This window comes from Lathamus discolor, chromosome 6 (genome assembly GCF_037157495.1).
Source record: "Lathamus discolor isolate bLatDis1 chromosome 6, bLatDis1.hap1, whole genome shotgun sequence".
NCBI classification, from domain to species: Eukaryota; Metazoa; Chordata; class Aves; order Psittaciformes; family Psittacidae; genus Lathamus; species Lathamus discolor.
The window spans coordinates 60777043-60804688 of record NC_088889.1 but is presented as its reverse complement, the minus strand read 5'-3'; the positions used below and the strand labels follow the sequence as shown (position 1 = coordinate 60804688).

The window sequence follows — 27646 nt, the reverse complement described above, 5'->3', positions numbered from 1 at the left end:
TGCTAATGCAAGGGAGAAGGAATCAGTACATGCATGCAATAGACAGATCAGTCCATTCCTTTTGCTTGCAGCCTCCACTTCCAATTTAAAGTGTCTAAAGCAATTATGAAACCTCATCCAGACAGAGATTTAGACACCGTATTGTCTTAACAACAGACCCTGAGTTTTCAGTTCTGTTCCAGTCTTTGTTCCAATCTCCAGCCTGGTTCTGGTTAGTAAACTTGTCTCAGCCAAATGTTTTGCAATATTTAAGCACCAACTATCACATTCTGGGGGTTATGAAGCCCCTTTTCTTAGGGTGTGAAGATCCCTGAAAGGGCAAAGTATCTTTATAGACTTTTAGCAGCATTGCAGAAGTTAAAAGGTACCGTCCCCTAGTACCTCCATAGTTCAAATAGTTGCCACTACTGCAACACAACTTCTGTCCACTCCACATCCTCCTGAGTCAGCCTAACATATCATTTCCCTTGGATGCAGTCTACTTTATGGGACCTCGTGCTTTTAGCATTTCTTCCCCTGCTACCACTGTGTTCCCATTACAGCCCTCCACATAACTGAGAAGGACAGTATTCTGGCCTCACAGAGATACTTAGTTATGTTTTATTGCTTCTAATTAACTAAAGCAGGAACTCAGAGGGAACAGTAAAATAGCTGGCTTTTGGCAATGTTTTTACATCAACTTGCTACATCGTCCTAAATTCTTCAGTTGACCTGTCAAGGCACAGAACAAAGCATACAATAGCAAGAATGTTCAGAAGAGTACTTGGTGGAATAAGAACTCTCAGAACCCCCCACAGTACTGTTTCCCAGGACATTTGGTCTTTAATTCAAGCTCTTGGATGTGCATCAAGATCTGAGTCTCCTGTGCAAAAAAGGAGCACAACTCGGGGGGAAAATGACCTAAGCTCTTTTTTATTACGTAAAGCAAAGCACAATAGTTGCTGTATTAGCCAAAAGTAACTAGTAACCAAGAACTAGAAGAAACAACACCTGCTGGTGTTTTCCCACTTTCCACAACTCTTCCATTTTTCCTGCTTTCAGAGCCCCCCAGTATGACAGTTGTAGATACAGGCTCAACTACTTGCATCTGTAACGATTTATGTTATGGCATACATTTTCCTTTCGTAGCAAAGTCTTCTCGTGGACCAAAATTCTACCTTTCAAAGTAAATAAGACGACAAACACCAAAAATACTGCAGGCTGTGAAAATGTGTTAATAATATACAGGCCAAAGCTTCCCTGGATAGAGTCCAGCTTTATACCTACAGCATAACCGATTAATTGGGAAAAGACAAATGAAGGAAGAGAAGGTGAATACTTAGCGCCTAGCTCAGGTTTTTGGCCTGAATATCTCAAACTGCTTTGTAAGGAAAGATCGATACTAGGGGAATTCTGGTGTATCATTTAAGAAAATCAGCAACAATCAGAAGCATGCTGCTTGCTTAGCTCATGAACATATAGCATCCCCTCAGGAATGCTTTGTTGCTAATGAAATCATGGTTTTTAGCACAGGGACAGCTCCTCAATGTAAACATACATAAAAAGTAGAGGAACACTAAAGCATTCATTTTGTGTGACTGCACTATTTTATGCTAATACTGTAGCAATTACTGGGTTTGTTCTGCAGGTATCTAGATCCTATATTTAGCACTCTCTCCCATCCAGAAGAATAAATCCAGAAATGCAATGAACCTGAGTTCATGAGGCATTGTACCACAGAGATGTTATTCTAAGCAGAAAGGTGTGAGGTCCTGGCAGCAGGCTCCTTGACCACATGATATGTAAGGCATTGGAGAAACAGGCCGTCCAATGCTGCACTGCTTTGTGCACAGAAAATAGATTCCATTCATTCTTCCTCAATATCCCTCCCACTGCCAGTATAGCATGCACAGAGAAAAGCCCTAAGAATACCTTATATAGCTAACTGCTGCAAGACAAGTACTCGAGTTAACCAGCACATTTTTATATTATACCACATTTCAACACAGACAGTTGAAATGATACCAATGCAATCTGGCATGATTTGACTGAACAAATGTTCATCAAGCAGGCTTCCTCGGTTTGGAGACAGAAGTCTTTTTTCCAAGAATGTAATTTCTTCTCCAAGCATAAACAACAATAAAGAAGAGATTGCTTTCCAGTGTAACTGGCTAAGCCACCTAAAATATACATACATATACACACCTATTAAGATTGATCATTTTTGTCACCCCAGCATCCTCCTGGTAGGAATAATTCTGATATGTCTATATTGACCATCTCACAGGAATTATCTCCAGCTCATTTAAGTGCTTTACTTACTGTTTCTCTCATATTCTGGCCTATTACTATAAAATCGTAACTGGACATGCCAAATTTTCAAAGACTAAACATCCATTCTGGTTAAGCATTTCTTATATGACTTTAACATTTCATCATGAAACACAAACAGCTCCAGAACAAAAAAGCTGAACATAAGGAACCACTTCCGGTATAGCCTTTTTGATAATTGCATTGTTTTTTTTATACCTGGCACTATAAATGAGGTATATACTGGTGACAGATGCAACAGGAACATCAAGTAGGAGAAGGGGCTGTACAAACTCTTCCCAGTCACTGGTAAGAAACACGAGCGAGGTTACAGTTTTGTCTCACCTCATGACTTCAGGTAACCTTGTCCCAGATATACATTTAGCAGCAAGCCATTATCATAAATTTATATTAGATTTCAGTGGCAAGGTTTGGGTAGCAGGGGGAGCTAAAGGTGCAGCTTCTGTGAGAACCTGCTAGAAACTTCCCCTATGTCCAATAGGGCAAATACTAGCTAACTCCAAGATCGACCCACTGCTGGATGAGGCAGTACCAGTGCCTCTGACATAACATATTTAAGAAGAAGATACTGTGCAGAAGCAATTGTACCTGGCAAAAGTAGTTAAGAATATGTGAAGGCAACAGCCCTGCAGCCACCAAGGTCAGTGAAGGAGGCAGGTAGGAGGTGTTCTAGACTCTGGAGCAGAGATTCTCCTACAGCCCATGGTGAGGCCGGCTGTGCCCCTGCAGCCCATAGAGGGTCACAGTCGAGCCGATCTCCATCTGCAGCTCAGGGAGGACCCCATGCTAGAGCAGGTGAATGCCTAAAAGGAGGCTATGACCCTGTGGGAAGCCCACACTGGAGCAGGCTCCTGGCAGGACCTGCAGCCCTGTGGGGAAAAAAACCCCACACTGGAACAGGTTTGCTGGCAGAACTTGTGACCCCCATGGCAGACTCACACTGGAGCAGTCTGGGAGTGGCAGAAGCAATGTGTGATGAACTGACCACAACCCCCCTTCTCCATCCCCCCATGCTGCTGATGGGAAGGAGGTAGAGAAACAGTAAAGTTAAGTCTGGGAACAAGGAAAGAGTGAGTAGAAGGCATTTTAAGATTTGGTTTTATTTCTCATTACCCTACTCTGATTTGATTAGTAATAATTTCCCCAAGTGAAGTCAGTTTTACTGTCCTGGTTGTGACTGGGACTGAGTAAACTATCTTCCTAGTAGCTGCTGCAGTGCTGTGTTTTGGCTTTAGAACAATGCTGATAACACAATGCTTTAGTTGTTGCTCAGTAGCACTTACCCTGATCAAAGATTTTCCAGTTTCTCATGCTCTGCCAGTGAGGAGGGGCATAAGAAACCAGGAGGAAGCAGAGACAAACTAGCCAAACTAGCCAAAGATGTATTCCATACCACAGCACATCATGCCCAGTATAGAAACTGAGAGGAGTCACCCTGAAGGGCAGATGATCACTGCACTGGTCACACTGGTATCTGTCAACAGGTGGTATGCAATTGTATTGTGCAACTTTTGCGTTTTCTGAACTTTTATTTCTTGTTTCCTATTGTTATCATTATTGTTGGTATTTTATTTTAGTTGAACTGGTTTATATCTAACCTGTGGGTTTTACATTATTTCACTTTTCCTCCCCATCCTGCCCAGGGTGGAGAGGAGGAAGAGGCAAGCAAGTAGCTATATGATACTCGGTTGCTGGCTGGGTTTAAACCACAATATCTGTCCATGATGACAGTTGGCAAGCAATCTCTCCCTGTCCTTACAACTCACTAGCCTTTTATTATATTCTGCCCCCCCCCCCCCCCCCCCCAGTCCAGCTGAGGATTGGCGTGACAGAGAAGCTCTGGTGGTACCTTGGTGTCCAGCCAGGGTCAACCCATCACAATACTGTCATCTTACAAGAAGGTTCAAAACAGAATAACAGAGCAAGGTATAAAAGGAGAATTTGTCTGCCACATAAAAATTCATAATAATTGCATTGAATCAGCTGCACAATGCTTCATAAATAGATGCATAAGACATATGGACAAACTAAATTCAATCAATTACACGATTTTTGGAGACCAAAGTAAATACATTTTAATGTCCAATTTTAACATGGGGGAAAACCACTTACACTGTTCCAAAGCTTAGAGAATATGCTGAAAATACATAAATATGCCAGGCAAAACAGTAGTGATATGCATTTTTGTGTGCTTTTTCAGAAGCATATGCAAGATAAAAAAGGTATTCTGTTAGCACAGCTATGCTGCCAACACAGCATCTGTATGTCACATCACATCAAGAACAGAACTGAAAGAACAGCACTGCAGGTGCCTACTAAGGTCAGCATATTAAGTCCAAAACTTCTGGTACCATTGCACAGCCTATTTCACAGAGGGTACCCTGAAAAGACAGACCAGAGTCCAAACGGTAGGTGATCAGAGAGGAACGATTTGTCAAACTAGCTTAGAAGTCCAGGAGAAGGAAGTCCAAAAGTAATTAATGTATTTGCTCTTGATCAGTCAACAGAAACCAGCTTCCACTGTTACAGAAAACTGGCATAACTATAGTCTGTTTACTGTTGGCCAGGCTTGGTCTCCATGGGCTCAATAACTTGTACTGAGGACCCAGGGGAAAACACAATCAGCACAGGGAAAACTGGAGAGCAGGTTTACAGCCCTCAGCTACTGGTTGATACTGAGAGGTCAAGCCAGAAAACAGGAGAGAACAGTGACAATGCAGCACGCCCACAAAGATATTTATATTGTGCCAGAACTGTAGAAAGGTGAAATTAAAATCTTGGGGGGTACTTTCCAGGCTGAAATCTGGATAGTGGGTTTTGAGTTTGCAGAAGAAAGATTGCAATAGGGAGACACAGAGGAAGGAGAGCCAGAGAGAAATACTGCAACTAAGCTCAAAACAAAACTTAGTATTCTGTCTGCTAACTTACATTGCTACGAGAGCAAAAGCAAAGCATAGCAAAGTCAGCCCAAGCCCAAGGAGAACACAATTTCGGAGAGATGGAGAAAGCTAATGCAAACCAGATTACTAAACAATGATTGAATATTTTGTTTCTTTATAATTAAACTGCAGCAAATAGCAGAAACAACTTCGTTTTTATTCTTATAGCTGCCCCACATTAATATGCATACAGTAACGTCCATTGAAACTGAGGAAGTGTTGTGTTTCGTTTTTCAGCTCTGCCATAAGATGGCAGAGCAACACCATTTGTTGTACAGGTAAAACGATCCACATCTGAAAGTCTGCTAAGACCGGGTATAGTAAACATGTAGCTATACAAAAAAAATAGCTGTAGAAATAAAACCCAATTGTTTCCTCTCTGTACTGCAAAATACACCTCATCCAAATCCAGATACCTAAAGTCACATCAGGAAGTTTACTTCATAATCCTCTTAACAGACTGCAGAAATAAATTTTAAACTGCTTTCATGATTGCAGAGAAGGCTTAAGGAAAACCAAGAAATCTGCTACATTATCTACTCCTAATAAGCAACCCCATTATGAGTAACTGTGGCACACAGCACAGATCTTGCTGCATGATTTTTGTATGGCTTTTCCAGTTTTGCTTCTCATTTTTGTACCAATGTTGAGTGCACAAGGGACAATAATTTGTTAACCCTTTCTGCCCCACAGCAGACCTAAGTAGGATTCATCTTAGTACAGGTATATGCCCTGATACAAAATCATCTGGGTTTAAGCTTTAGCTAGCTTAGAATTCTGAAGTTTAATTAGTATGCCTGTTTTCCTCACTTTCATTACTAGCCTCCTGCCTCCAAGCCGCAAAGACCTTGCAACAAGTTTGCATCAATGCAACTACCTGCAATATCTTCTGCCACAGGGGACTCACTGCTTAGGTATCATCAGCCAGCAGTGAAATTACTAGCTCTTTCCTAGCATACATTGTGCTACAGCAGGACAAAAGAGGTCAAGCAGAAAACTTTTCTATTGAAGCTGAGGGGATTCCCCATTTCTGCAACAGCAGACGTAGCTTTAAATAGTGAGCAAGACATGAGAAGTTTGCCTTACAAAATATTCAGTACTTTGAATGTGCCACCACAACTGAAGTCTTACTAAAAATAAGTGTGGCAAGGAGAAGAGGCAAAAAGAGCCAAAGCAAAAAAAGCCAAATAATGGAGCTACAAAAAAAAAAAAAAAAACCAAAACCAAAACAACAAACCAAAAAAACAAACACCAAACACCCCCAAAAAACCCAAACCCAACCAACCCCATTTTTGTACCTAAGTAATGTGATCATTCATGCTGTCAAGAAGCGACATGGATGTAAGGCTTTGGAAGAAATTAATTTCAACTGTCTCAGCAAGATTTGGCGAAGTTGACAGACCCTGAGGGTTTATGTTACTGCTATGGTATCTACCAGACAGGCCAGAGCAAGCTCCAAACAGCACATCACAACAGAATGATCATGGAAGAGTCTTAATAGCTTTAGAAAATGAATTTAAAGGAGTTTCAGGGCTGATGCAGAACTTTAGTAGGTAGAAATCTGAACTATGCCACTGGTGAACTCTTGCAGCAATTCCATCAAAAATTAGAGGCCTTTAATGAACATCACAAAACACTGCAAAAACCATATGCTCAAAGACAAGAAGTGGCTTTTGCCATTTATCAGCAGATGCATAATATTCCACACAAATGAGCATTAGCTTAAGCTACTGAATTCTTTTCAACCAGAACGACTGCAATACAGTCCACCTAAGCCAAGCAAGCAAGTTTTATGGCTGGCCCTCTTTCATCAAAATACAACTATTTTTATGTTTAATTTTATATTTAATGGTATGTGGCACTAAGAGACTGATATTTATTTGTGGCTCAAAAAGACATGTGATTTCAACCAATATGGTCACAGTGCTATATTAAAATCAGTAAGCTTTATTGATATAAACAGGAGCTAGAACTAGACCATCTACAAATTCTATACATGCATAAGATTTCATTGCCATGGGGGTTGATCACATGGTTGTGAGCAGCACCGTGATGATCATACAACATTTTTAGCCAGTTCTGAAAAAAACCAAAACCAAATAAACCCCTCCCCCCCCCCCAAAAAAAAGCCTAAAACCAAAAAGCAAAAAACCCAACAAACTAGACAGTAAATACTAACTCCCTACAGAAAAACAGCTGAAACACACTGAATAGCAGTGATTCTTTCACAACTTTGTGCACAATGCAATCCTTTTTATGTAGGAAAGTGCCATGTCAAGCCCTCAGAACACTGCAGCTCACAAATACTGCAGAATGCTGTAGTTTTGTGCCACCCAGTGCTAGTTTATACTGACTTACTACACATCACTTGCTGCACTGTTTCTTGTCCTAAGGTATGTATGGGGTTGCATCACTAATTCATGATCTAAGAACCCTCTACCTTCTGTAGAGGCAAAGGTCAGGTGTAATCTGTAGGTTTTGATACCTTTTCATTCAAAGAAAGTAGCCCCAACTTACAAAGCTTGAGTGGTACATATGTGTATGGACAGATGGGTGAAAGGAAATGGGATAGGGTAGAAAAATGTAAAATCCAAGTACAGCAAACTTCAGTGCAACATATCTTAACGTCTAGAGTAACCCACCTAAACAAAACAAAAAGTTTCTGGAAGCTGAAACCATGCGTGGTGTTGAGAACAAGAGACATTACAGGGCTGTGGACTAACATCACAAGCCAGTCAATGGAAGCACTGCCACTAACATTCAGTAAGAACTTATCAAAGGGCAACTCCTTCAGTTTAGCAGCTTCTGTATCTTTTGCATACTTTTCTTCACCAAGACAGAGCCATTTTCTTTCTGCACTTTTTTCTATGTGCAACGTTAAAGGTCTTCCACGGGCCTCACATAGTCTTTAGAATCCCGAATTGCTCCCATGTGGCAAGGAAACAAACCAAAAGGTTTCTGCAGCTTCAGACCCTTTCTTAACACATTTCACTCTTTCAGTTTGTGTTCCTGCAGTCAAGACCAAGGGCAGCAAAATCCAGCCTGGCCTGTTCGCCAAGTTCCACCCTGAAGGGCTTCAGGCTGCAAACAGAGTTTACTATGGAAGCACCAACAGTCTCCTAACAACAGGGGCTCTGAGTTATGTTGCAGGAATGCAAGCAGCTTAGAGCTAGCCATGAGCATTTCATATACTTCCTATCTCTGCACAAAGAGCACTCGGAGCAATGCCGACAGCACACAGCATTACCATGTAATAAGAGAGATAAATAGGCATGTGAAACAAAAGATTAGGTATCCGTTTCAAGGCATCTAACCACAATTATGTTACACAAGTTAGACAACAGGCCAACAACAGCCTCTGCAGTAGTAACACTATTTGTCAGACGACAATTAAGTTTTCAAAAACACAGTAATTGCCATCAACACCCACTATTTATCACTGCTTACCTAACTGTCTGCATGCAACAACAGTACATTGTATGACCCCTGGTTTTAAAGCCTCCTCTCTTGGCTTGTTCTCTCTATTCAAATGAACTGTCAGTCCATAAACTCACTGGAGCAACAGAATCTACAATATCATTATTACTGGTGTATCAGCTTTTTCACTCAACCGCTGCTTAGCTGTGCATTCAAGTTTGCTCTAAAAGTTAACTCTAAAATACAGCTTTCTACAGAGCTGTAGAAGTAAAATTATTACCCCACCCCACATGTGTGCAGTTACAAGCTCCCAGGTTGTTTTCATTAACTTGAAGTAAAGTGCCTTTCATGGAATGCAACTGAACTTGCTCCTTTTTTCACCTTTCAATTTATTGCTACCTGCTCAAGCATGTGCAGAGTATTTTTAAGACTGATACCATCTCTCTGCAAGTTCATTTAAGAGTCAAGCTTTCAAACCCAACAGTAAACAAGCTAGAGTCTGCAAGTCTTAATGCACTCATAAAAACAGTTCTTTTGACACTGTTTTTAGTTTTTCAGTCTCTATTAACTTTTCTATTCAAAATTCAATTCTTCTGGAGCAAAATTTCTTGACAACAGAAGCACCAGCTTATCTATATGCAGTAACTAATCACTTCGTAGAAATAGAACTCTAAGGCTGCAAGCTGCATACCGCATTTAAAGCATTCATCAATACTGCATATTGCAGTGATGAAATGGAGATGATAGACCTTTTAGTGCTATAAAGTGATAAAAATCCTCTCTCGCACCTTGCACTGCAAGCATTTAAGCTTTTGCTAGAGATTGATATTAAAAGCCATTCTTAGTTTGTACAGATGTGTGTATACACACGCACATATGCTTGTAGAGTTTACACAAAGAAAATCAAATTAGGTAATTTAGAGAGGATTATTAAGAGAATTTTTATTTGGAAATACTTAATCGGGGCCAGTATTTTAAATATTCTATTTAATGACATGGAAAATGTTTAATTCTATTACAATTGAAACAGCCTGGCTAAGTATCACAATATAGCAGGTATTGTCTGCACAGTGTTAAATTGAAAAGTATTGACTGCATGGATTGTTTACTCAGTACTTTTTAAACGCTAAATTGGTAGACATGCGCCACTTACAAGCAGTCTCCTGAGGCAAGCCTCTTTCTTAAAGAAGTTAATTTTCAGGCAAGGGATCTGGGCTCTTTGTTTCTTAGTTTCCAACAAAAAACTAATCTTCAGGCATTCTTTTCTAAAGATAAAAGAGGTGAAAGAACAGTAGTATCAGAAAATCTATTATAACATTATAGTCTGAGTACAGAAAGAGTAATTGTGTGTCACTTCTTCAGAACAGTAAGTATTGCTTTTCTAGTAAGCTTATTAATGCACAGTTCAAAATGTTAGTGCAGAACTTGAATCTAAGTAGAGCGTGGCAATTATCACATTGTAGTTAACGTCTTTACCTCCAAGACATCCCAGGCACTGGTTACGAGTCTGGTGTTCAAAACCTGCCCTACAACCAACACTTCAGTTACAGCCTTTGTACCTTCTATCTTTTTTCAGATACTTCATTTTGGCAGAACAGAATTAAACAGCCCAAGGGATATCATCCTACAGCAATTTTACCATAAGCTATAACCAATTCCTGCAGGAGAAAAAAAAATAAAAATCAGTGTTTGCAATTAACTTAGTAAGAGTGTTGACTTTCAACACACAATCTCTAAAAGCAGTTACACTTTCCACCCTAAAGGGCAACAGTACAAAGATTTTAAGTGCAGTGATTCATCATCCACCTTCTGTTTTAACTCTCATTTTTCATTTCTCTTTCAGACAGATGCAAATACTACCACAAGCTAAGCAAGATTTATTTAATCCAGTTACATGAAATTTGACACTTTTCACCACTTTCCCATTCCTTTTATGCGCATGTACTGTTTGATTTCAAAACCTAGTAGGGCAGAATGTTTTAGATGTATCTCAAGAAGAAATTTCTGCAATAAGGGTGAAATGTTTCTTTCCATCTCCCACACCTATGCAGAGACACTGTCGACAACTCTCATACACTTCAGTTCTGGTGCCCCCTGACAAATTACAAGCTTGTCAAACCTATTATATTTTAGTATCTACCATCAGTGCATACTTCAAGAGCCTCCTTCACAAGTTCACCAGGACGCAAGCTTAACAGCATTTAATTCTAAAGCATAACATCAGTCAGCAGCCTCCAAGAACCTCAAATAATGCTGTATCCAGACTAGCTTCATGTCTTCTCCTCTGACCATACAGTACTCTTTCATACAGCCAGCAATAAATAAAAGTAACTTTTTTACTTTACAAGTTGGAGTGCTGACTATGTGCACATGAAATCACATTGATGTTACTCTGGTGAGCTCTAAGAATTTGCACTAGCCTCCAAAACTATCCAGGCTAAGGCTACTTAAGTACTGAGAACACCTACAGCATTACACAAGGGAAGCTATTTGCTACATATTTGATAGGACATTCAAGAAATTCTACAAAACCCAGAGGCTGTGAAACCTATCTGAACAGTTGGTAACTATATATTCTCAAATTGAAACAAGAATTGCTGTCTGCAATCAAACGAACTATGGCTGCAAATGGCTGGCAGTTGACAAATGCTTTAATTAAACACAGTGAAACAGAGGAAGCAAGCAGTCCCTCTGGAAGCAAGTGTTCACAAGCCAGCATGGCAGGGCATACTGATAATGCAGAAAAGATGAACAAGTAGAACGGCAAGTTCACTGTGGGTCAGTTCAAATAAGCAACTATTTAGAGTAACCTCTGAGCCTTCCTTGTTCTCTCCTTATGGAAACTGCTCATTTGTCATTTTCCCTTACCTGAAGTCTGTGTTCATCTCCATCTGTGGCCAACTTACTAAGGAATCCTACAGCTGCTGCTGAAGGGAACAGGCAAAAACTTCTTTAAGACTGCTCCAGAAGATGTAGCAGCATCAAAACCTCAAAGTCCCATGAAAGGAACTGGAAACAAACTGGGCAAAGACAACTACCACCAGATGCTCCCAGCTTACAAGCGAAGTGGTTGCATGATCACTCAAGGCCCAACTGAGCTTATTTTTCTACTCCAAAGCCCCAGGCAGTTTATGCGCAACACCTGTGTCTTTTTGCAGCACCACATGCTAATAGCTACCTGTTCTAAACTCTCCCATCTGGGTTTCTGAGAGGGGGATCTTAAAAGAGGGGCTAGCAAGTGTTTCATAGGTGGGAAAAGGAATTAAAACACAATCTGTAAGCAGATTTCATGCTTTAAAGATGCCTGACATTAAAAGTTCTATTACTAAATCTGCATGCCAAGCACCTCTAAAGCTACAATGAGTGAAGGGAGCATCTGTTTCCAGATTCCCTATTCAACTTCTACTCCAGCTACACTCATCACTGCTGGCACCCAGGGTAATAACTCATGACATTCCAACACAAGACAAACAAGCTGCACAAAACAAGAGTTTCCAACAGACTGACTAAAGTGACAAGATTGCATTTAATTCTAAATGAAAGAAAGAAAAAAAGAAGTGCCAAGAAAGAAGAACTGGCTGATTTGTTGCACTTACTTTCTTGTCTTAGAACTTGACTGTAACTTTTGTAAGCAACAAATGCTAATGAGAAGCAAGGTTATTTGATAAGTATTAGCCCAAGCTTTACTGCTCCTATATTCTGCGGCTCTGAGTTTTTCCCATACTGTTCTATCAAGTCGATCACAGAATACCACTGGAGTCTAAGTCCCTGAACTATCTTCATCCACCCAATGTTCTGTAGAATTTCAAGTCACATTTCATGCTTTTTGAACTCCTGTATTGGTGCCAAGCACCTATTTGCTCTGAAAGGCAGAAGCCAAATGAAATGCAGAAACCAGCACAGAAGTAGCTAATTCATCCCGCAGGTGACTTAGCAGGTTAAGTGCAAGACATTCCTGTTAAAAATAGATAACTTGGGTTTAAATTAGAGTCACAAAGAGTTGAAGTTACCTTGCATGTTCTTCTTTCCAGATCAAATAGCTAACAGAGGAAGACCACGGCTGTCACAGTCAAGGAAAGATTGGTTGTGGCTTAAAACCACACATACGGATTGAAGAATAGCAAGACATGTTCTGCTCACCAAGAAATCTTTCAAGTGCAATATTTAGACTGGTAACATATTGTTACAGAAGAATTAGAAGCCTTTCATTTGCTTCCAAGAATCAGAATATAGTATTCTTGAAAAGCAAAGCTGCTATTTCCCTGATATCTACAGTGTCTGGCATTAATAAAGTGTTTTCAACCAAAAGTGTACAATCTTTTCATCTCAAGAGGCTTAGCTATAACTACAGTGAGCTAAGTGAGTGGCGAGAGCAGGGGAACCAATGGTAGCACCCAGGTGGAGGAGGCAAACAAAGGAGCCAACAGTTTTTAAGAGTCTGTTTGCTCAGTGCAAACTAACCTGCCATAAAGTACTCCAAAGATACCAGATCTTACTGAATCATAGTTAAATCATAGTGATAGTTAAATCCAGAGCTCTGGGCTTCATTAAAAAAAAAAAAAAAAAGTCCCTTCAGCAAGGGGAGATTAAACCTAAGACCCAAATATAAAAGGGAGCATCGCTCTTGCAACATGATACAGAGGAGAGAAGTGATTATTACGAGGCTTTATTAGATTGGGTTAAGGAGGTGATTATAGACAAGTGCTCTGCCAGCAAACAGAACACCAGGGGGAAATCTGTTTATGCGTCCTCCAAAGCTGTAGTTGGAAGACAGCCCTTTCATTTGCAGGCTTGAAGGTTGCATTAACAATCACAACAGCCTATGCTGTTAATTCACAGTTACTCAGTGAAAGCTCAGCAGCTTCAGAATTGTGCTGCTCTGGCCTGAAGTAGACTCCAATCCCTACTCTAGTTACTAGGCACAAGATATTGAAAGTATTTGCTATCTGCTTTATGCAACAAATAGCAGGTGTCTGACCTAAACTGGGACAGCCTTTATGAAACAGGAAAGGTAAGATGGGCTTGAAATGTACAAGCAAGCAAACTAATCTCACAAAATAAAAGTGACTTCATACAACTGTAGAATCCCACTTTTAAGTACAAATTGAAAGATAAGCATATCAAATAAAGAGTCCTTGAAGGTACACGAAGCAAGAAATCTTACAGCACTGCAAGTGGACCAGGAAATTTCTGTTCTTCCTGCTAAGGCCTTGCAGTTTCTATCATGTCCTCTCTTTCAAGCCTATGAAATTTGTATAAAATTATTTACCTCCTTGAAGTACAAGAAATTTTTTGAAGTCTGTTCATGGAAATCTAGTAATGGGAGTGACTGACATGTGACTGTAGGACACAGCTGCACTTCATGTCATGTAAATAACTCCCAAGACTTCTATCCTGTAAATTGCAAAGAAAATCTCATCTTCCATGGACTCCATAAACTTTCATATACTGCACACTTCAAACATCTCTTCAACTGCTGTCCTGATCCAAACTGAATCTGAATCTTTGAGTAAGCACTGTCCTAGGAGAGTACATTAAGTGAGAAGCGCTCGATGAGAGACCTGCTCACTTAAAAGTTCCTGTCTCATTTATGGTTTTGGACCACAAGCTTTATATACAATGCAGATCATGAGCCACATGACACAATACAGTGTCAATACAGTCCCAATCCTGCCTACATACTAAGATAAAATCAAATATTAACAATACTAAGCCTCTTCTTACACTTTAACCATTACCTATCATTTCTACAGGTCTTTCCCCACTCCACAATGTGACTGTTTTTGAGAAGTCCCTGCTTATTTTAAGCATTTGCCTTATGATTCTGAATCATACTGAGAAAACTGTAGAGAGGAAATCAAGCCTATGTTTAGATTCTTGAACTCCAGTGAAGTTAGGTACCTAAAGCAGTAAATGTAATTTGTGCCCCTAGACATCTAGTTCTGGAATAATTCCATCAGGAACCACAAAGAATGAGCTATTTTGTTTCATAAAGATATTCAACCATATGATTCTGTCTAGAATCAAGATTCAGGCTGACATACTACATAAAAGTGAAAATATTTCAGTACTTTGCCACTATTAAACAGTAAATCAGATATATGTTGATTAAAGTACAAATACTAAAATTACCTTTCCACACTCATGGTGGTAGACAGAATTGGTGTTTCTACAATAGAGATGGGGTATACACAAAGGATGTAGAAGAAATTCCAACCACCTCAGACAGCAGCCGTTTCAGATTTAATGTTGATTCTACATCCCAGAAAGTTTTAGCCAAGTGGTGGTTTTAATTTTTTTATTTCAAAGAATCTTACAATAAATTCTTAGTTTTTTCATATGCTCGTAAAGAAACAAAAAGACACCTTCTTTCTTCATGACATGATATTAATTTTTTAGAGGCGATAGTGGCTACAGTTACCATCCTAAAAGGTACAGCAATTCAATTAGAATGGAATTAAAGTTTCTGATAATAGTCACTACACTTGTAATTAATGCATATAACTGAATCAAGAATAAAAATAGTCCCATTCACCCTACCTAGAGCTCATGGCTCCAAGCATTCCAATTTTATTCGGTGGATTAACATGTTGGAACTTCTTGCTTTCACTAATTAGTCACGGTTTCTCTCGTTTCTCATAATAAGAATAAAAGCTGCTCAAAGCTGTCACTGTTCCATACTCCAGAACGGTTGCATAATTACTGATTATCAATAGTGAGTCATTTGTTGAAGAGCAAGGAAAGCCAAAATGAACGTCAACTCTACAGTGAAGAAAAGTACTAAGATAACATTAAGGAGGAAAGCATTTATAAATATCCTGAAAGTGGAAGCAAGGTTAAATTTAGTTTGAGATGGAAGAGAAGCAGCTCACAGTTTTGTTATGTAACCTTTAACTTGCAGTCATTTGCAGACAGAAAGCAGGACAGCATTGTCTGAAGAAGCTCTGAAGAACACTCTAGAACAGCGCAAGAAAACCTGGAATTTAAAGTGATAATAAGCAAGACAATTCAAGTTTTGCTTTCCAAAACTATGATGGTACAAGCTCATTAAAAGCAAGGGCAAATATTTCATCTCAGCTTCACGGAAACTATTTTACAGTTTCTAAAGATTTACTCACACAGTGAATATAATATCACCAGGCTAAACAAAATAAATTGCACATATTTCAGCACAAAAAAGACTGACAAACAGGAAGAGTATACTTTAAAGCAATTTACTTACATTTCTCCGGAGTAGCCATTCTGTGTTGACTGTTCGTCATTTCCGTTTTAAACTCTGCTCATCAGATTGTGAAATATGTAAGAATACTATGACAAAGTTATACTTCTCAGCTCTGTGAAGGGTACTTCACAGATCCAAGTTACCTCTAGAAATCTGTTCTTTGGTTTTGAACAGGTTATAACATAATAATGTACTATGAAGAAAGCGCAAAATGTTTAACAGCGCAAGAGATGTAAGCAATAACATCTTAAAACCTTCATGTTCCTTACTTCTGGTTTTGAATCAGCTAAAGAGGCCAACAAAACATCTGTATTTAGTAGTTTAAGCCTTAAAGTCAAGTAAAAGACAATTTCTGCTTTAAAGCTGACAGACCCCAAACCACAGCTTAACAGATCACGCATGATCTCTAGCACTGTGCTTTTGATAAAAGGAAGAGCAATCTGAAGATTCCAAGAAATTATGGTTAAGAAGAATCGCCCTTCTCTCCCCCAAACAAAAAAAACCAACAAAACCAAAACCAACCAAACCAACACCACCACCACCAAAAAAGTAACAAGCTAAAAAAACCACAAACAACTAAACCAAGCCCTTTTGGTGATACACTAACTGAATGCTACCTTTTCCTCTCTCACCACAAAAAGTAGGTGGTAACAATAGCTTTAAAGCTGCTTGCAATTCCTTGAAACTGCAAATCCACAGTACCCTTTTAAACCAGACAATAAAGCACCCAGCTATTTAAGTAAATTTGAAACTAATGCTAGGAATGAACAGGAAATGACAGCAAGGAGTAAACTAGCTGACATACAAGAAAGTCACCATGACCAAGCATGTGTTTTGATATCACTCCATGGACCTCGAGATTGAGATGGTTTTATTCGATGGGCTTGTTTTTTGTTCTGTGATTGTGAAGGTTTTTGTTTTGCTTTTCAAAATGCAGCACCAGTCAATGTGATTTTCAAAGTCTTTCACAAAGGAAAGCACATGTTCATGTATACTGAGATGGCATTTACACTACACAATTTTTTTTCCACAAATCTGGTTGAAAACATGTAAAAATACAAAACACTAACACCACTTTCAAGGGATTTGTTTATTTTTGGTTTACAAACAAAGGCACCCAATATTTCTGTTTATGTCTTATAAAAGCTCACGGATTTAGCATTTGTTTCCAAACATTTGTTCCTACAGCAGAGAAAGACATTACAGGATAACATGTTTTTTTCCTGGTCCCAAATTTAAATACCAGTTACTGTTATGAGATCCTGTTGTTTCAGACTGCTCTTCCCCCTATTTAACCAACTGGAATATCTCTTGTAACTTGCTAGTCAGAGTCTAGCTTACTGTATCAAAATACAGTTCCCATATATTTTTGATCAACATCCATTATGTGCAAACACTGGTATGAAGAACTGCAAGAGCACAGGGTTCCAATATGGAAAAAAAACCCAGTAGTTTCAGATAGAACTTCACAGACTGACCACAGGAAGCGACAAAACTAATGTATAAATGTGACACTGAATCTATTGTTAGCTGAATAGGATGACTGATGAATTTGTGCAAGGTACCAATAGTGCACAGAACCATGGTCTCTATGGAGGGAAAAAAATTGTGGTTTTGAATTGGCAAATGTTTAAAGAGTAAAGGCTAAATATCCGTATGTTTAAAGCAATCCTTTTCTTTGTTATTTATTCAAAAGAATAGATTTCTAAGCAGTGTTTGGACCAGAATCAGTTCATTGGCTTCATAGTTCTCAGTATTAACAAATCAACATTAAGAGTATTGTGTTTAAAAACCAACCAAAATTCATAAGTGAATTGCTTCACAGAATCATTTTCAGAATATGATGTATTTGTCTTTTGCAAACTTCAGCCACATGCCAACACAGGACAAAGGGTGTCATTGGATAGTAGGCACCTCTGGAAAAAAGAGTCTATAATTCAGGAATGCTTAAGCATACTTTCACATCTAGTAAGATATTTGGGCAGGCAACTAAAATGTAATACGCCTAAAGTATTCATTAAAGTGTAACATCTTCAATCACAGAAGCCATAATTTATTTTCAGCCACAGTCAGAGGTCTCTCACACAAGGTGTGGTCCTAGACCACTTGGGGTTTTCATCACTACCTTTATATATACACAGGTAATTTTAAAAAGGAATTACAACTTAACTACTTACTACAGAATATTTAGCTTCAACAAGGAAGCTACTTATCTTTTCAAAAAGAGATATACATCTGCAAAAAAGGTATTCTTTTTAAAGTAAGAGTTTTCACAAGAATATCAAAATAAGTTCTTAACATAATTCAAATAGGAAAAAAAAAAAAGCCAAACAAAAAACTACCAAGGGCAAGTATAATGTAGCTCTTGTGTAATTAAGTCTTTATTTGCTTCTCCAAGCAGATTCAAGACATATTCATCAGTATAAACTGATTTTTATGAACAAGCACTGGGCAAGGGTGCCAGTCAGTGCATCAGTTAAGAGGAACATTACAGTATTCTCAGAAGTCTGTGCAATCAAAATTTAAAGGGATCATCATATATTGCCTTAAACAAGGATTCAATCTTTTCTTACAACTTGCTAGTTTTTTTAACTATCTTCCCTATTGAAAAAAGATAACACGCAGAAAAAAAAAACCCAGGTTTCTTTATAATTAAACCTAGTTGTTTCAGTTGAAAGCTGCATTTTGAAGCAAGGTGCATCTTGCTCTGCATGCCCAGTGAAATAAGTTTTATTGGGGCAGGGATAAGAAAGTGTGCTTATGCATTGGTGTTTTCCATATATCAAATTCATAAGTCAGAGATTTAAAAAAATTATTAATTAACGAAGTACTAGCTAACATTGCTTAGAATTTAAAAACAGGTATACCTCAATGAAAGCCTATAGTTTTGTCCAACTGCTATTATCAGCAACATAAATAGCAACTAAGCATAATAAATTCCTTTCAAATACCTTTTGAAGTCAGAATTGTAATAACCAAATGCTGGTTCTGTGTTTCCAGTAAGAATAAAAAAAAAAAACAAAAACAAACAAAAAAAACCCAACCCAAAAGGATGGTTAATGACTTCGGTCTTATCCCCCACCCCCACCCCTCTACATCTCCTGTATCCCATCCCCCTGGGGTTATATTTCCTTTTATCTACTCTATGATAGGATCAATCCTGATTTCAGAGAAGCAAATTGCTCATGCTGACATAAATATAAGTTAGACACAGCCAGTTTCAAGCACAGAACTGAATCACCAAGTGTATTCTGAAAACCAGATGGTACAAAAGACCTTTCAGTAATTAAGGAAGGTTGAGTGTTTTGGTTTTTTGGGGTTTTTTTTTGTTGTGGGTTTTTTTTTTTAATTTTGTTTCTGGGTTTTTTTTTTTGTTTGTTTTTTTTTTTTTTTTTAAAGCAAAGTAGGCACCATTGTTGCATCCCTACTTTGATAAGAAGGGAACAAGTGGCAAAAAGGCAAATTACAAAAGCCCTCAGATTTTTTTTCCCCAGGAGATCTACCATCATCATTTATATGATTTTGCAACTTCCAAAACCCTTTGTAATTTAGAAGAATTTCAAATAAACAGGTTTACAGCAACTAACAGCTACTAAGTCACAATATTTATCTTGCTCAATGTGGAGTGAAACTTTTAAGAAAAAAATCATGTTAAGGCAGATTTCAAACAAACATGTTCCAAATTGCACAGTTATGTTGGTCAGTGGTCTAAAATGTTTCCCCAGGTCAAAGAGTTATTTAGATGCTTGCCTAATGCCAATTCATCCTGGCACTTGACCATTTTATTTTCTGTTTCCAGGAAGGTACACAACTGACATTACATATACCATACCGCATATTTTGCACTCCAATGTAAGATGAAATTACGCTTTTACAAAATGTGAGATGACTACATGTTACAGGCTTTGTGCCATTAGACCACCATATGCATAGATGTCCTAATGCTAAATTCTCTTCTTCAGTATCTCATAGTACTGGAGGCTCTGAAGTACGAGAGGAACTTGTAACACAGACTAACCACAAAGTACCAGATATTTCTTGCCATTTGTGATCTTGCAATAAAGATACGCCAGATCAGGATCACAAGAATTGTATTGAAGCCATAACGTATATTTCTTAACCTAAGAGAAAAAAAAAATAATTAAAAGCCAAGGTACCAAGACTTACAGCAATAAAAGAACACTCAAAAATTAACTTCTAATGGAGAATTTAACTTGTACATCTATTCATCTCAAAATGTATTATGAGTGGTATTAACTGAATGATTGAAGTAAGCTGGTAAGCAAAGGATCAGAGGAGGTTTATCCACAGTTCACTGCTGAAAAGTAAAACACAATAACTAATGAACGGAGCCAGCCCTGTAGCTGTATTTCTGCTTTAAAGCTGGTTGATAAAGCCTCTTAAAGCCAAGGTCACACACACAGTAACTTAGCTATAGAAGGCTGCCATCCACCCCAAAACCAAAGAAATATTTAACACTATGAAATCCCCTCCTCCCCTCCAGATTGTAAGACTTGATATAAATGTAGAAGTAACTCCAACTGCTGTTGACAACACACAAAAACATCACAGGATTTTCTAGCCATGGAGCCCAGAGTCTTCCCCGCAATTTTAAACTCATTCTTTCTCAGGGAACTATATGTAAAAGATTACAAAAAACCAAGTGTCCTTTCATGGCAACTGTGACTTTTAGTAATAATCTCACGGGAAAAGAAGGAAACTTCAAGACAAAGAGCAACCAGAATTTATTCAGATTTCTCAGAACCGGAGCAATCTCTTTGGTTCAGTAGATTATGACCATTTGTATTTTAGAGACAGCTCTATTTAAGGAAATATTCACTGCCCCTGTTTTACACATAGGCTGGCTGTTATTATAGCAAGACCTTCATCTACATACCTTATTTGTAGAAAAACAAAAAACAAAAAAACAACCAGTCTAAATTTCTGTATTACAAAAGTAAAGCTCACATTTCCATTTGAGAAAAAATTTCACCCAGTAGCTTCCTAGAGAAGCCACATCCCCTAGGCTACCACAATCTGGTTAATGTTGAAGCAGTGAACTCAAGTTCAAATTAGTGAAGAGTTAAAAGCTAGATGCTAACAGAAGAGACCAAATACCTCAGACTGAATATAGGTTACAACCTAAACCTCTTGCAAAAATAATCCACTTATAAACTGAGCGCTGAGGACAACCAGATACTGTTGAAATACAAGGCTATTTCTCATGTTATTTTTGGTACACTCCTTAGTATGGAGAATGTAAACTGTAAGTCCCGTGCATTTTTTAACAGCATCTGAATAAACTTAAAGCAAAACCAGAAAGGGATACCTCCTCAGCTATTTCCACCATTATCAAAGATTACCATCTTCCAGAAGTGGATTTGAGATATCACGCCAATCCAATCTACAACTGCAAATCATTGTCTTTAGACGAATGACCACTTCTCTTTGTGCTGTCAGGATAGCAGATGTGACTTCCAAAAGATACTTGGGTAAAATCAGAAATCTGGATTGCAGCATACACTAGTTGGAGCTACAACCATAATACCGGACTAATATTGTAACTTAGTACTGAGAGCAACTCAGGAGTGACAAATAGAGCAAGAAAGATTACATCTGGCTTCAGAAAATGCTTCAGGCCACTAGACTGGAACAGAAAAATTCTGAAAGACCTGAGCAGATGCTATAAAGAACAATCAAGTTGTAACAAAGAAAAACAGGACTTGACAAGAGCTGGAAAAGACAAAATATAAATGAAGAAAAATATAAATTTATACTTACTTATTCAAATGTTTCCTAGCTGCAGGGAGGCCAGACATTTCTTCATTTAGCACATATTTCTTCGTTCCCATGCAGTAATTTTCCATGTATTCAGCCCAATGTAGTTGTCGAACATCAAAATTAAACACCTGCATAAAATACAAGCTTTCACTGTTAGCTGCCTAAAAATTCAATTGTCATATACAGTAATTAAAAGGAAAAGAAAAAATGCTTTTACCAGGTAACTGAAATTTGTCTTTGATGCAAGAAAGTTATCATTTCCTTAATCACAAGATTTAGGTCCCATTTCTGATTCAACCACCAGCTTCTTACACATTCTCTTCCAAACTTCAACTATTTCATGTCTTATTTTTCCTTTCAGTGCTAATATTCTTCCCTGCACTTCAAAATGCACCACTTTCCCACTTCATCTGTCTGTAAGGAATTCCACTCTAGAAATAACTATTACTATTCTTGTTTCCTTTTAAGCAACAAGATAGCTCTAATATGCTACAGAACAAAGACTGCTCTCTGCCAAGTTCACTGATGAAAGAGGATTTTTAGATGTGCTTGTAGTTATACAACTGTATTTAAAAAAACCCCTATGTGATTATCTTCCTCAGGAGATATAAATCCAATAAAATTAATCAATTTTTGGGGACCACAGTGAGTAATTGCTTCGTCTGACTTTTTTTTTTTTTTTTTATATTTACTCTCCCCTGTCCTGCCAAGGAGGGAGAAGGCTACTACAGCTTTAAGGTCAACCCACCACACAGGTGTTTGATAAATACAGTACAAAAATAGAGACTATCATAGTCTTCCCACTGTGTGTGGTTGATTAAGGTTTTTTCATTCAAGCTATTTCATCCCCTCTTACTCAGATCCTGCGCTCAGTTTTCCTTCTTCCTCAACATCCTCCAGGACTGCTTCCATTACACCTGTCTCCCTGCATGGGGCAGCTTTAGTCACACAGCAGAAGTGTGCTTCAGAAAGAAGTGAGAAAATTTACATTTCTTACACACAGCTTCCTGGCCAAACCATGAGAACAGTATAAAAAAATGTTATTGGTTTAAAAACAAGCAAGAAAGTCCCTCAAAATCCACTTCCCGTTTCCTCAGAAGAGATTAACTCTCAAGAACTAAAGCCTTGTTTTATTCACGATGTAGGTAAAACTCATAGCTCAATATATGGGCAACACCAGATTACATGATCAGGCAACTCCAAAGACAACCATCTTTTGTATCAGGCCTCCTTCCAGGGGGTCCTGCCTTTCCTTGTCTCTGATCACATCACTGATCTAGTGCATAACAGTCCTGGCACAACTGAAAGAATGTGACAGGAATCTCTAGTGCTGAGTTAGTACTAGTGTTGGCTCCACAGTACAGTAAAGCAGCAGTCCCAACAGATGTCCTTTTTCAATCTTGAATAAATGAGCTTATATTTCACTTTCAGTCTCCATAACCAGATCACACAGCTACTTGCCTTTTTGTCTTCAGGGCTCAGCTGGTTCATTAGCATAGTCATATTTTCAGTATTCCAAATCCAAGACTTGCTTGTAAAGTATTCTAACAACATCATGGCCTTATGAAGACGTGTTATTGTTTTCATCATCCTACAGTCCAAGGCATGGAACGTACAGGTTACATGGTGGTAAAAATTAGTTCAGACAAGAAGAACAGACAATAAGTTTGTAATTTTTTTTTACCCTCCAACCCCACACCCCTATGTTAACACACCCCATCTTGCTCTGTACCCAAAGCATGTTATATTCCATCAAGAAGGTATTTCTGCATATTACTGAAATGGATCTTGGCTGTCCAAACTTTACATATAATCAGAAATTATAGGACAGTCCTTTTTTCTTAATCTTAACTTTCCACTGCAATAGTAAGTTACCATCCCTTCCCTCCCCCCCCCCCCTTTTTTTTTCTTTTTTTAAAGGACAAAAACCCATTGTTTTTCTATTGGTAACTCTTAGTTCTGCACATGCACAACACTTTTCCCTTCAGCATACCAGAATATCTGGTACTGAACAATACAACTGTACTGAACAACTTGACTTGACAAGAGTTAAATTGCACAGCGCAGAAAATACATACATGATAACTTTAAGCAAAGAAGTAAGCTTCCCTGATTATTCTGAACACTATGCAAAACCAGATCTCTAACAAACCTAAACTGGTTTATTATGGTCACTAAGAGATAAAGGCTTAAAACCACCAGAAATACAGCTTAGGCTCTTAACCCTCTGCTTCTTCAGCAAAGGGCAAGAAAATACTTAAGAGCACAGATAAACAATAGCAGCTCCTAACAGTTAGGTGATCAGTTCTATGCTGCTTCAAAATATGCAGGAATACCTTCCATCATCCCTTACTACACATAGGAAGCAACTCTTTAAAATCATCACTTGGAGTACAGAAAATTTATGTTGTAAGGATCAATCTGGGCAGTCTGATCAAACTTATCTGAAGTGCACCCGAAAAAAGAGTCATCCAGCTGCTCAGCTGCAAAGCCCCACATTTATGACAAGAAAATTGTTTCAAGTGTTACAGTGCTAGAAATGGACACTCAACTTTAGTAAGTACTAAGTTACCATCACGTAACCTAATGCTATTAAATTCCTGCTTTGGGTGCTCGAGGTAGTTCCATCTCACAGATCTGCTTCCAATTTGATCCTTACAGCAGAACACACCGGTCATTTTAAGCAGAGTCAGCGGGAACAGGGAAAAACAAGGAAAGCAGAATAACCCAGCACTAACAAGAAATGGCTTTCTGAAGGTAAGTTTTGTTCAGCAAATTATAGAAGCAATGCAAACCACCAATTTTTCTCTGAAAGCTGCCTTGGTGCATTCATACTTGTAGATGTGATATAGCGCATTGTTCCAGAAACTCTAGTCTAAAGGAAGTATTATGTATCACATTAGTGCTCCCTACTGTCACTAATGGCTGGCATTTCAATATCTAAAGGAATATCAAAAATGCCTCTTTCTTCTCATGAAGTGGAGTAATAGAAGTTGCAGAGGCCATTGAAAAAGTATAGCTAAAGCACAAATGGTTTTCATTAAACCCCAAAGGAACCTATCTAGAGTAATTCAGAGTTGTATTGTAATTTTAGATCACCAGCTAATTTTATTACTAGATGTTCCCAGATGCTTTCAAACACCTGTTCTTAGTTTCACCAGTTGGGCAAGGTGGCAAGAGTGGAAGCCAAGTTGAACCACAGTCCCTCCAACTGAAAAATAATCAGGAATATAGACTGCACATCCAAAACATATCCTGCACTAACACGACTAAACTGAAATTAAAAACACTGTCTCATTATTTAGGTCAAAAAATTCAGAAAAGAACTCAAAACTTGGAAAGCAAAGGTCTCGATGGTCAGATAAGCCAGAAAAGCCTTACAGCAGAACGGCCTGAGTAACAGGCCAAACAGGACACAGCGATTAAGTGCTTAGACTTTCTGCAGAGGTCTGTCCACTGACAGTCTTAAGATTATTTAACTTAGCTGTTGACTTAACTTGTACCTGCTCAGTTTCTGTTCTTATGGTAAGCTAGAAGAGCAGCAAGTTTTAGACTGCTACAGGTGAGGAAAACTTGTGCCCCAGCAAAACACTAAATGGTGCAAATTAGTATCTGATCAGACAAATGTTGATTCTGAGCTTGCTGCTGGCCACTGACATTCATTTTAGCTCTTTTCTGTAAGAAAACCCAACTAATTTGAACTAATATCAAGACTAATCTCTGCTAGGAATCTTGCTGTCCCTGTTTATGGATACAGGCTCAGAGCACAGCTAAGCCAATTAAGAAATAAAATTTTATTTTTAAGCATCTAGTGGCTAAGGGAGCCCTTCCACCTCAGCTGCAGGTTTCTCTCCCCACTCCAACTCAACTGGATTTAATGACTGGCCACAGAACTGCTGATTAAATTCAGTCAAATTTTATTTCTTTTCCTCTCCATAAGGTTGATATATGAGCCAAAAGAATCACATGTCTCCACATTCTCTTAACTGCTAAATCAGTTACAGAGTTGGCAGAAGAGGGCTGACTTTCTTGGTGACAGCTTGTTATCTGCAGTAAATCAACATGAAACTATACTTTTTTTTATTTTTATAAATAGTAAGGTGACAGGCTTATTTCAGAAATAATCAGCACTGAGTGTCATTTAGTGGACAGTCATGTATCTCTGGCAGACTAAGCTTTATAAACTTCAATGGCATCATATTCCTCCTGCAAATGGGAATACCCACAACTAAGAGCATGAACATACATAACCAAACTTTATGTCAAAACCTGAAGATTTGAAACAATAAAAAAGATGCTTTATATTAAGTTTTAAGCAGTTTTAAATTGAAATGACAGATAAGAAATGACGTCCTTTACATCACTCTACATACATGAACCACACCTTTCCTTTTCCTTTTTAAGGAGAAGTAACAGAACATGAATTGCTGGAGAAATCCCTGAACTACAAATTTAAATATTTCATGCGCATTCTGTTCTTCTAGTAAATACACCCCACTGCTAGGAGTGTATTTAGAGGTCTTTAGATTTCTAATATATGGGATTAGTTTTAAATAACATGGATCTGTTGTGCTAAGCTCTATGCAAAGTTAAAAGCAAGATCTATGCCTAATAGTAAAGGTAATTACAAAATCAGCAAGCTTTGCTATGCAATTATGTATATGCATGGCAAGCAACTGACAATACTATCCTTAAACTAGGATGTTAAGGATTATCACCACTATCTCTAACTGCACAATGCTATAACAGTATTCAGTACATAATATTAACTCTTCATTATGACAATCCTTATTGTACCTGTTATTCCTATAAATTTCAGATTATACTCATTACTTCTTCCTATCACAGAATTGCTAAATTTAAGGAACTTAAATGAGATTAAAAAAAAAAAAGCAGAACTTTTTCCACCTCACTAAAAACACTGCTTCCAAAAGTAAATGTGCAAAAGAATGATTTCATATTGCAGGAAGTTGACAGTAAGTTTCAAAAAAGCCCTGAACAGTTAGACTTTATTATGAGCATAACCCTTTAACTCTAAAGGGTCACAGGCCCAATCTATTTCTTCTACTTGTTAAAAATTTCTTATTCATTTGCAGCACAGTATCGTGACAGTATGACAACAGTGCAGTTAAACCCACTCAGTAATTACATTGCTTAGAGGTTTCCCTACACTGCACACAAACACCTCAGAAGTGTATTCTGACTCAGCACAGAGAGGGCAGGCCATTGACCAGAGGATGTCAAGTTAGACTATGAAATTTGTGCCATTTTTACATCTTCACTATACTGCTCAAGTTTTTCTGCTAAATAGTGATGGAAAATGTCATATTTGAGATTACACCAGCCCTTTTTCACTCAGAACAGCATTATACTGAGTTTAAGAATTGCCACTAGCATTTCCAAGTCTTCAGAAGTTTCCCAGTACATGCCAACTGGCAATTAAAACCATTATGCCAATTGGACAGAATGACCACAGCAACAGTGGGACATCCCTATATCATGACTGTCTTCAGTGCATCAGTTAAAGCAGCTTTCAAAGTTCTCTGAGTCAGAAGACTAGGGAAAAAAAAAAAGTAGGTAAGATCTGTCTCAAATTTATTCTATTATTAAAGCCCACTAGGGCTTAACACTGCATGTCCTGCTCATGTCTATGTATTTTCTTCTGCTGCTCCTATTGCAGGCTCCCATTTTTTAGATGCTTAAAGGAAAAAAAAAGTAATGAAAGGTAAATTCCTGTAAGTGGGCTGGGTATCAAACTTAAAGGCTTTTCTTTTAAGTGCATTTGAATAACCTTTGTGAATGAATAATAGCTTGCTTTAGTTGAATCTCCCACATTTCCTCCAAACTGGAAATCTTGCGCATGATAAGAAACTCACCCACCCACTGTTATATTAAACTAATTTGAAATAATCTTAACAGTAATAATTCATAGGCTAGAAAATACATATTTAATGTCACCAATTGTATTAGTACTGGT

The 27646-nt window shown here is 38.2% G+C and overlaps 1 protein-coding gene across 1 annotated transcript in view; it reads right to left on the bottom strand.

Moving 5' to 3' along the window:
- Positions 1-16963: 16963 nt before the first annotated feature.
- The window catches only part of FAR1 (fatty acyl-CoA reductase 1), a 35033-nt gene continuing 24350 nt past the window's right edge, over positions 16964-27646 (bottom strand). The window contains exons 10-12 of the mRNA XM_065683100.1: positions 23131-23260; positions 21670-21797; positions 16964-20009 (exon numbers count right to left, since the gene is read on the bottom strand). Of these exons, the coding sequence (XP_065539172.1) occupies positions 19847-20009; positions 21670-21797; positions 23131-23260 (421 nt within the window). The 3' untranslated portion in view covers positions 16964-19846. The remainder of the gene's footprint in view (positions 20010-21669; positions 21798-23130; positions 23261-27646) is intronic.